At 39.6% G+C, this 13,516-nt stretch overlaps 2 protein-coding genes across 6 annotated transcripts in view; one reads left to right on the top strand and one right to left on the bottom strand.

The window, feature by feature from the left end:
* The window catches only part of PACRG (parkin coregulated), a 465,845-nt gene extending 461,067 nt beyond the window's left edge, over positions 1-4,778 (bottom strand). For 2 of the 4 annotated variants that reach the window (XM_030556715.1, XM_030556712.1), the window contains exons 1-2: positions 4,692-4,778; positions 4,396-4,554 (exon numbers count right to left, since the gene is read on the bottom strand). In XM_030556715.1, coding sequence (XP_030412575.1) covers positions 4,396-4,542 — 147 coding nt within the window. In that variant the 5' untranslated portion in view covers positions 4,543-4,554; positions 4,692-4,778. Of the gene's footprint in view, positions 1-4,395; positions 4,586-4,645 lie in introns of all 4 variants that reach the window. The other 2 variants (XM_030556714.1, XM_030556713.1) reach the window with 2 other exon arrangements.
* A 199-nt stretch (positions 4,779-4,977) lies between these two features.
* PRKN (parkin RBR E3 ubiquitin protein ligase) overlaps positions 4,978-13,516 on the top strand; it is a 1,222,813-nt gene continuing 1,214,274 nt past the window's right edge. For both annotated transcript variants that reach the window (XM_030556702.1, XM_030556701.1), the window contains exon 1: positions 4,978-5,123. In XM_030556702.1, coding sequence (XP_030412562.1) covers positions 5,117-5,123 — 7 coding nt within the window. In that variant the 5' untranslated portion in view covers positions 4,978-5,116. The remainder of the gene's footprint in view (positions 5,124-13,516) is intronic.

Here is a 13,516-nt window from a genome sequence, read left to right as displayed (position 1 = left end):
GACTGGAACCTGAATCTCTCATTCACTGACTATTCAAGGATTTATCCACTGGGGAAAAATCATAGGACCAACGGGAGAGAAAGAATAACTTGTAGCCTGGTGGGTAGGGCACCCATGTGGTAGACTCCAGGTCCAGTCCCCTTCTCCAATCACTCTTTAATTATTTATCTACAGTGGAAAAGCTAGAACATGAGAAATTGAGGGACCTCCACACCAGAAGATCCCATAGCCCAGTGGTTTGAGCACATTCCAAAAAGAGAGAAGATCCCTGTTTAAATCTTTTCTCCCCTGCCAGCAGAGGGGAGACTTAAATGTGGGGCTCTACATCCCAGGTGAGTGCTCTAACCACTAGACTCACAGTTATACAATGAGCACCACCTCCTCTGGCTGTCTTGTGTGGAGCAAGGCAGACACCTCACTCATTCCTGCAGAAAATAGCTTAGACACCTTTGTCAAACCTTAGTCCCAGATTTGGACCTTAGCGTCCAAAATATGGGGGTTAGCATGAAAACTTCCAAGCTTAGTTACCAGCTTGGACCTGGTACTTGCTGCCACCACCCAAAAAATTAGAGTGTTTTGGGGCACTCTGGTCCCCCTGAAAAACCTTCCCTGGGGACCCCAAGACCCAAATCCCTTGAGTCTCACAACCAAGGGAAATAATCCTTTTTCCCTTCCCCCCTCCAGGTGCTCCTGGAGAGATACACAGACACAAGCTCTGTGAATCCAAACAGAGTGACTCCCCCTCTCCGTTCCCAGTCCTGGAAACAAAAGCACTTTCCTCTTCACCCAGAGGGAATGCAAAATCAGGCTAGCAAATCCAACACACACAGATCTCCCCCTGATTTCTTCCTCCCACCAATTCCCTGGTGAGTACAGACTCAATTTCCCTGAAATTTCCCAGAAAAGAAAACTCCAACAGGTCTTAAAAGAAAGCTTTATATAAAAAAGAAAGAAAAAATATATACAAATGGTCTCTCTGTATTAAGGTGACAAAATACAGGGTCAATTGCTTAAAAGAATATTGAATAAACAGCCTTATTCAAAAAGAATACAAATCAAAGCACTCCAGCACTTATATTCATGCAAATACCAAAGAAAAGAAACCATATAACTTACTATCTGATCTCTTTGTCCTTACACTTAGAAACAGAAGTTTAGAAAGCAGAAACTACTTCTCCAAAGCTCAGAGAAAGCAGGCAGACAGAAAACAAAGACCTCAGACACAAAATTCCCTCCACCCAAAGTTGAAAAAATCTGGTTTCCTGATTGATCCTCTGGTCAGGTGCTTCAGGTGAAAGAGACATTAACCCTTAGCTATCTGTTTATGACAACCTTAAGCCTCCCAACTCCAGGAGATGGGCTCCCATGCCTAGCATGCTGGTTTTTGTGGATCACAAATTGGTACCTATCTCTCCCCATTCATTGTACAGAGAGACTAAATGCTAACCTCAGTCTTTGTGAATCACAGTGTTTGTTGTTCCTGTAATTTTCTGAGCACGTAAAAATTAGGTGCTGCAACATTCAGCATTGCAATGCCTTGGTCCTTTTGTGGACCTGATCCAAGGTGCTCAGAACTTTATATAATATTCTAGCAGAGGTATATATAGAGAAAATTTCTCATGAACTCATGTCTGTGCATTTGCAGCCAATAATTGCCCAACAATTTGAAGGATGGAAATGCCACTAAACTTATTCACAGGACTCAAGAAGAGAAAATAGGATTCACAAAAGATTTATGGCCTGTCTAAATCAAAGGACGGAAACTGTCTAATGTTCATCTTATGGAGAATGTGGGATGAATGTGATTGCAGGTAAAAATACCAGTCAAAGTCATAGATTGGTTTAAATGAAAAGCCTGAACAAAATTGGGAACAAATTTGAAACGAGCATCAAAGACCAGCTGATCTTGGTGAAAATGTAAAAATGAGGTTTTGGACATGAGGGCCTGTAGCTTACTAGCACATACTGTAGATGTGAGAACTATTAGAAAAACATAATTATGATCTAGGAAATACATACTTATGGGTTCTAAATGGAGGACTCATGAACCCCAGAATTAGAGATAAATGTTCTATGCCAGTTGAAAGTTAGGATTCCAATCTTTCAGATGTGGTAGCACATAGATTCTAGTTCTGAGTTCCTCAGAGTGGTGATTACACAGTTCTTTGTGTTTCTACAGAGCCCAAATCCTGACTGGAGACTTTGTGAATTAAAAGCAATAATAATAATAATAATAATAATAATAATTAACAAACAGTTCTCTATATACTGATCACTAAAATCAGATTCAAATTCAAGTTTGTTGATGGTTCGTAAGAACATAAGAATGGCCACACTGGATCAGACCAAAGGTCCATCCTGTCTTCTGACAGTGGCCAATGACAGGTGCCCCAGAGGGAATGAACAGAACAGGTAATCATCAAGTAATCCATGCCCTGTCACCCATTCCCAGCTTCTGGCAAACAGAGGCTAGGGACACCAACCCTGCTCATCCTGGCTAATAGCTATTGATGGACCTCCATGAATTTATCAGTTCTTTTTTGAACCCTGCTATAGTCTTAGCCTTCACAACATCATCTGGCAAGGAGTTCCACAGGTTGACTGTGCGCTGTGTGAAAAAATACTTCCTTTTGTTTGTTTTAAACCTGCTGCCTATTAATTTAATTTGGTGATCCCTAGTTTTTGTGTTATGAGGAGTTAGTAACACTTCCTTATTTACTTTCGCCACACCAGTCATGAGTTTATAGACCGCAATCATATCCCCCCCCTTAGTCGTCTCTTTTCCAAGATAAAAAGTCCCAGTCTTATTAATCTCTCCACATATGGCAGCCATTCCAAACCCCTAATCCTTTTTGTTCATATGCTTGTTTTATGTCATAGCCCTGTTTTTTACATTTCATGTTTTGTGTCTTTAAGGCCTAATTTAGGCAAAGATTTATGCATGTGTTTAACTTTATGCCCTATGAATAATCTTATTGAAGTTAATTTGATTATGCATATGCATAAAGTTAAGCACCTGGGTATGACTGATTTGGCTGCTAACATTAAATAATAAATGTGTTTTTATTATTACATGATAATAGGTCAGTGCTGGGAGGGGCTTTGCTCATAATTATTGTTGTCTGTTAGTCCAACTGAGACCTCCAGAAGGAGAAAATGTTGTTTCTCAGATATAGTCTACAGAGTACAATGCTTCTCATTATATTTAAGGTAGACTTGTCTGTTTGTTTTTCTTCTAAATTTTGATATATATATAATGAATTACAGAGGCTGGGTGAGATCAGTTTCTAGGGCTTTTTTCATGCATTTTGTAATTATTATTGGGAACATATATGCAATTAAAAAGAGAGAAAGAGAAAGACTGTTGCCAACACTTTGAACTGTACCCAAAAGCAAATAAAAAGCCAATCCAGAGCTTTGAGCACAGATGTTGTGTGCTCATAATAGCACATCCCACTTAGAAACTGAGAAGCATTATCAGAAGTGTTGAGGTTTATTTATTAAATTTAATGGAAGCAATCAGTTGCAACAATTACTGTAGGAAAGGTTTACTACACAGGGTGTGATATTGCAATCTTTACTCATGGCAGAAGTCCCACACACTTTAATAGAACTACTTCTGTAAAGACTGTTAGTGAAAGTAAAGGTTGATGGATCAGCTCCTATTTGCGATCCTCATGCTAAAGGACTAGCCACTAGAAAATAAATGTAAGGTAATATTCCAAGCTTCTAAGGTAATGTTTTCCAATACCGTGTGAAAGGTTTTTGATGATTATTTTTGGAAGTTCTTTTAAAAATGCTGTATTTTTCATGTGATGTTCAACTGTTTTCTCCTACCTCTTTGTATGAGTTTTCCTTTAACTAAAATATATACTTATAATAATAATTAATAGTAATATGTTGCATTTCTTTTCTTTCAGCTGAGGATTTAAGGATTATCTCTTTTGCAAAGAAAAACTTTCACCATATGATGTGACATTTATGTCGTAATTTCACCATACGGTGACACAAGGTCAAGACTTTTTGACACAGTGTCATGGCATGACATGATAACATTTTAATGAAGTACAACATAATTATGTTTGGACATAACTTCATGATAGGTTGAATTTGATTCAATATTATTTGATTATGCAAAACAATATAACACCACACACGGTGACACAAAACTGGCATATTTTAACCTGATGTATCACAATATCCTGAGAGACCACCCATTACCACAAGATGACATTTCCTCAAGGCCTTAAAGCTATTTCCATGACCAATTAATTTCAATTAAAATCCTGCCAACCCTGCATACTTTCTGGCAGGCACTGCCCCCACCCCCGAACCTGCTTCATGGGCATATGAGACTAAATAAATTAAAAACTTCTTTACTGGCAGCAAACATACCACAGAGTTTCTCATCATGGCTTTAACAGTGAATCCATCAGTGACCTGCTGCTTGGTTCTCCTCAGCTGCCCCAGTGGCTGCTGTTGTTGTGGGGGTCTCTCTCCAGTGAGTTTCAGGGGGCTTGAACCATCTTTCTCTGCCACCATCTCCCCAGGCACCTTTATGGGGGATAGGAATTAAATACATAGGCTAAAAGAATAAATTGAGAAAAAAATAAATCCTCCTCACAGTCCTGCTGCCTTTCCTCACCCTCTGCCCCTGCTGCCCTTCTTCACCCCCTGCTGCCCTTCCTCACCCACGGCTGTTGCTTATGGAGGCTCCTGTGTGGGGTCTGGCTGGGAGGGCGGGACACTGCCTCACTTTGTAGCTAACATCAACACGCTTCCAGGGAAGCTTCAAGGTTGCTAGGCAACCTGTCAACAACCTGCCCGGCTTCTGTTTGCGGTCACGTGAGAAGGGGGGGTGACATTGCGCAGATCACGTGGAACAGCCCGGGCCAGAGCAGGAAAGAGCGCACGCTCGTGAGAACTACACTACCCAGAGTACTAAGCGATCGGCAGGCACGCTCCAAGTTTGCGCATGCGCTCTATGACTCAGCAGTCCCGCCAGCTCGACCCGCAGTTGCGTGTTCAGTCAGAGTGCTGAAAGCGAGAATTTGAGCTGCGAGCGCGGACGGGACGGGTGCGTGCGCGCGCTCTCTCCCCTCCTCCCACCGTGGCCATGATAGGTGAGTGAGTGAGACCCGGATGCAGTGTCGTTTCCCCCCCCCCCAGCTTGTCTCCCCCCCACGTCTCCGGGGCCTGCTCTGCCGGCGCAGGAGTGAGCAACCTGTCGTGTCTCTCCGCCGCCTGGGCCCGCGCCCCGCTCCCACCACTCACGCTGGCTCGTGGCCGCCTGCTCCCCCCCCCCACCCGCTTTCAGGCCTGCCCGGCACTAGCGTGTTCGTCATCAGCGGTGTGGTGGTTCTTCGCCCCCGCCACTAGGCCAGTCCCGACAACACCGAATGACCACCTGCCCAGCCATTGGCATAGACAATGCTGTGTGCTCCCCCTCGCACCCCTCTCCAGAACATACCCACCCCAAATACGCCTTTCTTCCACACAACACACCCATCCCGTATGCACACCCTAGCATAATACACCCACCCAGTTAGGGTGACCAGACAGCAAGTGTGAAAAATGGGAATGGGATGGGGGGTAATAGGAGCCTATATAAGAGCGAAACCCAAAAATCGGGACTGTCCCTATAAAATCGGGACATCTGGTCACCCTACATCCCTGTATGCACACTCCCACACTATATACACACATACTGCATGCACCCAGAGTACATACACCCCTCCCCCCCATATGCAGTATTGTACATACCCACAAATGGTACACACAAATGCATGAACACACTTTGTGAATTGAGATCTTGCAAGTCTGGATTCCTTATTTAGCCAGGCAAATGATAGTACAGGGTCTGGACTCTCCGCTCCTTTGCAAAGTTAGCTACACTTGTGCAAAGCAAGTGTAAAACCCTACCAGAAGAGAATGGGAGGTTTTTACACTCACTTTGCACTGGCATCTGTTACCACAAAAAGAGTAAGATATTAAAAACTGATTGTTTTCCCTTTTGGCCCTCCAGAAAACACTTGCCTATTTCAATGAAGTGCATCCCTTTTGTCCTTTCACCATGTGGTCTGCCTGTAAATCTTGATATATGCAGTAGGTCCCAGGATATTAGAGAGACAATGTGGGTGAAGTAATATCTTTTATTGGAGCTTTGTGTAACCTCAAAAGCTTGTTTATCTCACCAACAGAAGTTGATCTAATAAAAGATATTACCTCACCCATCTTGTCTCTAAATAATCTTGATGGCAACTGTGAGTAAGTCATGGTTCATCTTGATCTTTCTTACTACCTTCATGCTGATTGTGAGTTGCTGTCTTATGCAGGCCTGCTGTGCCATTATCCCTTCAGGGACCTGGAGTGAAGGGGAGCAATCAACTCACATTCTGGCCTCACAGACAGTGGCGGGGCGAGGGGGGCAAGGAGGTTATTGGGTAAGGTGACCAGGGTAGTCCCAAAGTTTGCAACATGTAGCCCTTTGATAGTATTACAACACATGACCTTGTCCAAGTAGCCAAAATTTCCCTCTGGTATTGGGAAGAAGAGGCCATTAATCCCCAATATCCCTGTTCCCTCATTGTGGGCCCCACAAATCAGAAGAGCCACCATATGTTCCCCTCAAAAACTGTAAATTTTCCCTTTTATATGCTCCCCCTCTTTCACTTTCATTTTTGTTATTTGGTTAATTACAGAGGAAACAAAGCATAAAATTGAGGTGCTAGATAAAGTTATTTATGCTTAAAGGAATTCTTCCAATCCCCCTGATTTTAAACACCCTTTTTTTGCCTCTCACATTGTGAATTTGTCTCCTATCTGAGACCTAATTAAGATTAAATATATGCAATTTTATGGTTGATGTATAGATGAGACATTCATCCTCTAAAAGTTTTGTAACTGAATTTCTTTGGAAATTGCTGCATAATCTCCATTATTTTTACAGTTAGAAATTCTCTTTCCTTTCTCATTATGTATGGCTTTCCAAAATGTTAATGCGCTGTTATTGCCTTTAAACTATCTAAAGGCAGAAGAAAATTAAGTGTAATTTTGCAACTGTAATTTTTTTTTATTCTGTGTGAATTATATGCAACATCTACTGCAGTCTGTGCCTAACTGCATATGTCTGTTTCTTTTTTTTCTAATGCAGTAGAGAGCATTTATGAGACAACTTGCTTTAATGAAAAAAGTGTTTTCATATCCAAATATTTATATTCCTTGATGAATTCTACAGAGTTCAGATTACGTTATGTTCTTACAGAACTGCAGTTCTTGTTCTTTTTAAAAAATTCTTTAATTTCTTTAGCAAGTTAATGTAATACAGTTTAAAAAGGCATATGTGACTTAAAATTTGGAAGGTAAGAAAGGCTTGAGTGTCATTTGCTTCTTAAAAGCAGCAAAGAATCCTGTGGCACCTTATAGACTAACAGACGTTTTGGAGCATGAGCTTTCGTGGGTGAATACCCACTTCCTCAGATGCATGTGACATGCATCTGAGGAAGTGGGTATTCACCCACGAAAGCTCATGCTCCAAAACGTCTGTTAGTCTATAAGGTGCCACAGGATTCTTTGCTGCTTTTACAGATCCAGACTAACACGGCTACCCTCTGATATTTGCTTCTTATTGTGTAGTCAGCAGATCTTGTTTGAAAACCATAACTATAAACCATGAACTGAGCTGTAGACTTCCTGTTAGGAATAAATCTCCTCAAGTCTTTGATTATGTTTGCATATGACCTAATGCAAATTACCTAGTTGACCTGAGTTTGTAGGAAATGACCTACTAAGACAAAAACTCTTAGTTTTAAACTGATCAACTTTAAATGGATCATTTATAAACTGATCAAGAAAGTCTCAAAGCAATTGTCAGATGCTAAATATATATGTCTGTATTTTAAACATATAATTTTTTTCAAACCTGACAAAAATACAGGAATCTTATTTTCTTACAGTATAGTGTTCTTGTGGATGATTTAGTTAGGAATAGTAATGACTACAGATCGAGAAATTTGATCTGTGTGGTTGGTCCCTGCACTCATATAGAGAGCTCCACTGACTTCAGTGAAAGTTTGCATGGACATAAGAGTGTGGCCCACCTCGATCAGATTGCAAGTCTATGGGGGGACTTTGCACAGTATATAAAGTTAAGCATGTGTCAAAGTGCTGGCAGCTATGAGGCTGTATGTGTCTTTTTGCTGTAGCAAGTAGTGAATGTGTAAAAAAAAATGTTAAAATATATTTTGATTAGTGGAAAATTATTGATACTACAATATATTAATTACTTAGAGCTTTGAGCGATTTGTGTGTTGGCAGATTTTTTTTATTTGAGACAAAAATAGAAAAAAACAAAATCCGAAAGATTAGAGGTATATAGAACAATGTCATTCTGTATTACATCCAAGGTCTGTCTACTTCAGTATCCTGTTTCTGACAGTAGCCTCTAGATCAGGGGTCTCAAGCATGTGGCCTGCGGAGTTATTTGCTGTGGACTTCCAAGCTCCCAGAGCCCTACCCTCCACCAAGGAGTTATTTCCTGCCGCCGCCAAGCTTCCCTCTGTTTGACGGTGCTTACCACTTTCCAGGAGGGACGGGGCAGGAGTGGGGAGCCGCGCTTAGGGTAAGAGGCGAAGAAGAGGCAGGGCAGGGGCGGGGATTTGGGGAAGGGCTTGGAATAGAGGCGGGGAAGAGGTGTCAGTGATGCAGTCCTTGGGCCAATGTACTAGCCCTCATGTGGCCCTCTTGGTGATTACAGTAGGCAGATGAGGGATAATCTGCTTGCAAAGGTCTCATCCTGGTTTCTAATAGTTAAGATTGGTTTAAAACCTGAAGCATAAAGTTGACTGTCCCTTCCAAAATTTGTTGTAATTAATTATTATAACTGTATATTCCTGATATTCATATAAATATCCAATCTCTTTTAGAATCTTATAAAGTTCTAGGCCTCAATGACTTATTGTGGAAAGGAGTTCCACAGTTAATTACATATTGTGTGTAAAAGTATTTCCTTTTATCGATTTTTAATTTCCCACCTTTTAGTTTAATTGAATGTTGCCTTGTTTGTGTGCTATGAGACAGGGAGAACAGAAATTCCAATCTGCCTTTTATATACCATTTGTTATTTTATCATGTACGTCTTATGGTCTGCTTTCTAGAGTAAACAATCCTAAACTTTTCAATCTCTCTTTATATGAGAGTTTTTCCAGACCCTTGATTATGCTCAGTGCGCTCTCCTATAGTTTTGCTATATCCTTTGTGAGCTGTGTTGGTAGTGCATGCAGTATTCCAGATAAGGCAGTGCCACTGAGTGAAGTAAAAGCATTATAATGTTCTTTGTATTATTCACCATCTCATTCCATATGCATCCTAAGTCGACTTAGGTTTTTTGACTGCAGCTGCACAATGTGGATGGGTTTTCATTGGACTGTCTACAGTGACACCGCAGTCCCATCCTTCAGCTGATACAGTTAATTTAGAACCTGTAAGGTGTATGAGTAAAGTACTTAATTAAAAATCCTATGTGTATCGGGTAACTTTTCAGAAATAACAGCAGCAGTTTGGTTGGAAATGAGTTACCATGTAGCCCAAGACTTTAATGCTGACATTTAATTTGAATTGTATTAAAAAGGATAACTTAATATGTGTTCATTATTTCAGTAGAGAGGTTACTCTCCTAAGCCTTCAAAATGTGGAAATATATTTATTTTTATGTGTATGACATATTTATTTGGAACATCATACCAACAAATTAATTATGTAAGCTGTCAGTGGACTTCTGATAGACTATCCATGGAGAGACTTATAGACTAACAGGGTTTTGTCCTACAAGCTTTACTGTTATGGATCTTCATTGAAGTCACGAGTGTTTCCTGAATTCTAATTCTAAGATACATCTTTGAAAGTATTCAGCAAGATAAATACCAAAGACAATATTTGTTGCCTAAGCTCTTGAAGGAACTGTGTCTCTCCTGATGTTTTCCCCTTTTAAGTGAAGTTGAGATACTCTGACTCCAGAATTGCCCATTTCATTTATTAATGGTTTTTAAAACTTTGTAACCTATTTATATGTAATTTCAGTTTGCTGATTGGCAATGCAGTTAATGATTTCAGTAAAGTATTTAAAAGGGCAAAGAATTTAAGCATTTACAGATATTTAGAGAATGGGTCATTTGATTTGGTATTTCCCATTTAATCAAAAGAATATGTATGTGCAGTCAATGATGGGTGCAAGACAGGACTCTTCTCATGAATTACTGACTGCGGATGAGGTCAGAGTTTGTTTTCCTCTTTTCATATTTGCAAAAAATAACAAGCACCTGAACTGAGTTTCAATTCAAAATTTTCTACTTCAGGGATCAGTATTTTATTTTGTTGTCATTGGTCCGGAGCCAGCACTTAGAACTGCACATGAAAGCATTTGTATTGGCTTTCAATTCCCCAAATGCTTCTCTACTTTGCATGTCATAAGGCATGAGTTTTCAGGTCAGGCCATAGTTCAAGAGTCAGGTCATTCTTATTACCTGTTCCCTTCCCACCCTTCCCCCTCCCGCAAGCTGTATCTGTTCTACATATACCATAATTTGCTAATCCAAGTTTTCTGTGTGGCTTGTTAATGTGTTGCATGTCAAATGTTTAAAAGTAGCAATGTGAGTAATTACTATCTTAGTTTATTAAGAGTTTTGAACCCTACTCATTTTAATGTAGATGTTAGAAAGAAAAGCACCTATTTCCTTCCTATTAAAATGACAAGCAACTCTAAAAGCATACGGCAAACTTGTTCTAATGTATTTCTCAGGGAATCACAGGAAAGCACAATGTTAGAGAAATACTACCTTAGAATACTGCATAACCAGAAATCTGTAGTCCACATGTGTTAATCCTGCTGTGAAGGGAAGACTTATCAGATCCATTTTCAGAAAATGATAATTGTAAGTAATAAATGTAGAATATAATTACATATTTTAAGTTGCACTGTTTATCTCTCAGTATATCCAGTCTATTTCCAGTACTGTCTGCCAGACACTTTTCAAAATCACCCAGTTAACTTTTGGAAAGTAATCTATAGGAAACAAACTTACTGGATTCTTGAAAGAGTTAGATACTGTAACATAAATCTATTTAGCTTACTTAATAAAGGGAATCATGATACTCTTTCCAGCAGTTAAAATGTTCTAAAACAAGGCTTAATTTGTCAAAAGTACAGCATGTGTATATAATAAAGGGAATAATAAAACCAGACCTCATTTTGATTCAGTTATAATTTTCAATGTAAGAATATTTTTTGTATATAGAACCAGATTCTCAGCTATTGTAGATTGTCACAGATCTATTGAAGTCAATGGAGCCACACAGGTTTACACCAGCTGTGGATCTGTCCCTTCTACAGCAGTGTAGCTTAGTGAATGCAATGCTGGACCAGGATCCAGGAGAGCTGGGTTTTATTCCCAGCTCTGTCTGGCCTTCCGGATGACCTTGGGCAAGTTACTTCCCTGTTTCCCTATCTGTAAAATGAGCATGATGATACTGACTTTCTTGGTAAAGTGCTTTGAGATCTACTAATGAAAGACACTTATTATGGTAGTTATTACTATTATTATCTAGCAATCTCCAGGCATTTTATAAACATCAACTAAAACTAGAAACACCCATCAGATCTATTCCAGCTGTAATTTGTGAACAAGAGTCTGATGATCATCCACTTAAGAACTGTAGAAAAGCACAGCTTATTCAGTATGGCAATAGTCTTTGTTTCCCACCTAAATGTGATTATTCAGGCCTGTCTGTCAAAAAATGGGAAAACTAAATCAAGACTGAAACAATCAATTTGTTTCGAAAAGTTTGTAAAGCTACTGAAGAACTGGAAACACTTAACATTAGTAGAGTAGAATGTGTGAAGAAATTTGTATGCCCAATAATATCTACATATGAACCTATTTGCTTTAGTAAATGTCTCTCCCTTTTGGAATCTTGCTCAAAGGAACACCTGGACTTGGCTGCATTGAGGAAAAGGGTAGAAAAGACCATCAACAGCATCAGCCACAAAGCAGATAGATTCATGTGTACACCAATGGCTCAGCAGACAAACCTTTCGGGAATGGTGGTTGTAGCATCTTCATCCAGTAGTGTAATGGAGAGAGTACAAGAAAGAACACTAGTTCAGGATATGTATGAACTATACAGCCAAACTGAAAGCTATTCTTACTGTGCTGCAAGACATAAACAGAACAGAAACAGAGGCAGATGTTGTGATGTTTATTGACTTACAGGCACTGATCCTCAATTCCTTTTGAAGAAACTAGAATGCTAATAATGGTGCGGTTCATAAGGAGGCTCTGAGGATCAGAAAGTGAGGCAATCAGTTGACTTTTCAATTGACTCCATCACACATTTGGGTATAAGAGAGTGAGGTAGCTGATGACCTGGCCAAACCTGGAAGATTGGAAACAGGTTGAAATGACAATCATTAAGGATATTGATGTTCTATCAAGGGAAATATTAACTGAAATAAATGGTTAGAAGATGAAAGATCCTCTTATTTTCTGAGATGCTTCGATATCAATAACATTCACCGTTATAAGACTGCGTACAGGACACAATGTAGGAATGAAAATCAACAGAGATTGTACTAAGATACATCCACTGTGCAGGATGTCTCAGGAACAGACTTTTAACATCAGCCCACACTTTTGAATGTGATATGGTAACGAAAGTGAGGCTTTTCAGATTGGATACCTTGGGTGAAGCCCTTACAAAGGACCTTGTTCATTCCCAAACTTCATGTTCTAATATGTTTATCATACAATACAACAACAGCAGCAACACTCATATTAAGTAGCTGAACATAAATAATGTCTGGCCCAAGGTCATATAGAGAAAATCAATGATAAGAGCATGTATAGAACCCTAGAATTTTAGAGCCTAGTACTCTGCACTGGACTGTACTGCTTTCTCCTCAATCTACATTACACTCTTCATTCAGTGTACTAAAAAGATTGGTTAGTAACTTAATTGTTAAAAGTAAGTGAATGAGGCGAGGTTTAGAAGTATAATCCAAAGGAGAAAAGTTTTGGGAAAAGTAGTTTAGAAGAGCAGAACTGTTAATGAATTAAATAAAGAAGATTCATATTAGTCTTTTAGCTAAGATAAAGTTTGGTGTCGGTTTAATATCTGATGTGCCCTCTATAATGGAGACAATACTTGCAGTGAAATCGGTGATCTAATACTGTATGCTATTAGCTTCTCACTTATCTTCAATGGAAAGTGAATCCTGACACATTTTCATCAGTGTGGTCTTCATCACGAATAAACACAGTAAGCTTAAATCTAGCTTCACATAAATGGACATTCACCGCAGTGGGTCTTGAACAATCTAATGCTGCACATAGCTTTCATGAATATTAGAAGATTTTCAGAGTACACCAGCATTCCTGAGATTAGAGTCATTCTATACACACATTTATTTATAAGGAAACAAGCAAAACACTTTGCATTCAGGCTATCAACTTTTCAAGTTTTA

Source organism: Gopherus evgoodei, chromosome 3 (assembly GCF_007399415.2).
Source record: "Gopherus evgoodei ecotype Sinaloan lineage chromosome 3, rGopEvg1_v1.p, whole genome shotgun sequence".
Taxonomy (NCBI): Eukaryota; Metazoa; Chordata; order Testudines; family Testudinidae; genus Gopherus; species Gopherus evgoodei.
This window is presented reverse-complemented; position numbering and strand designations above follow the sequence as displayed.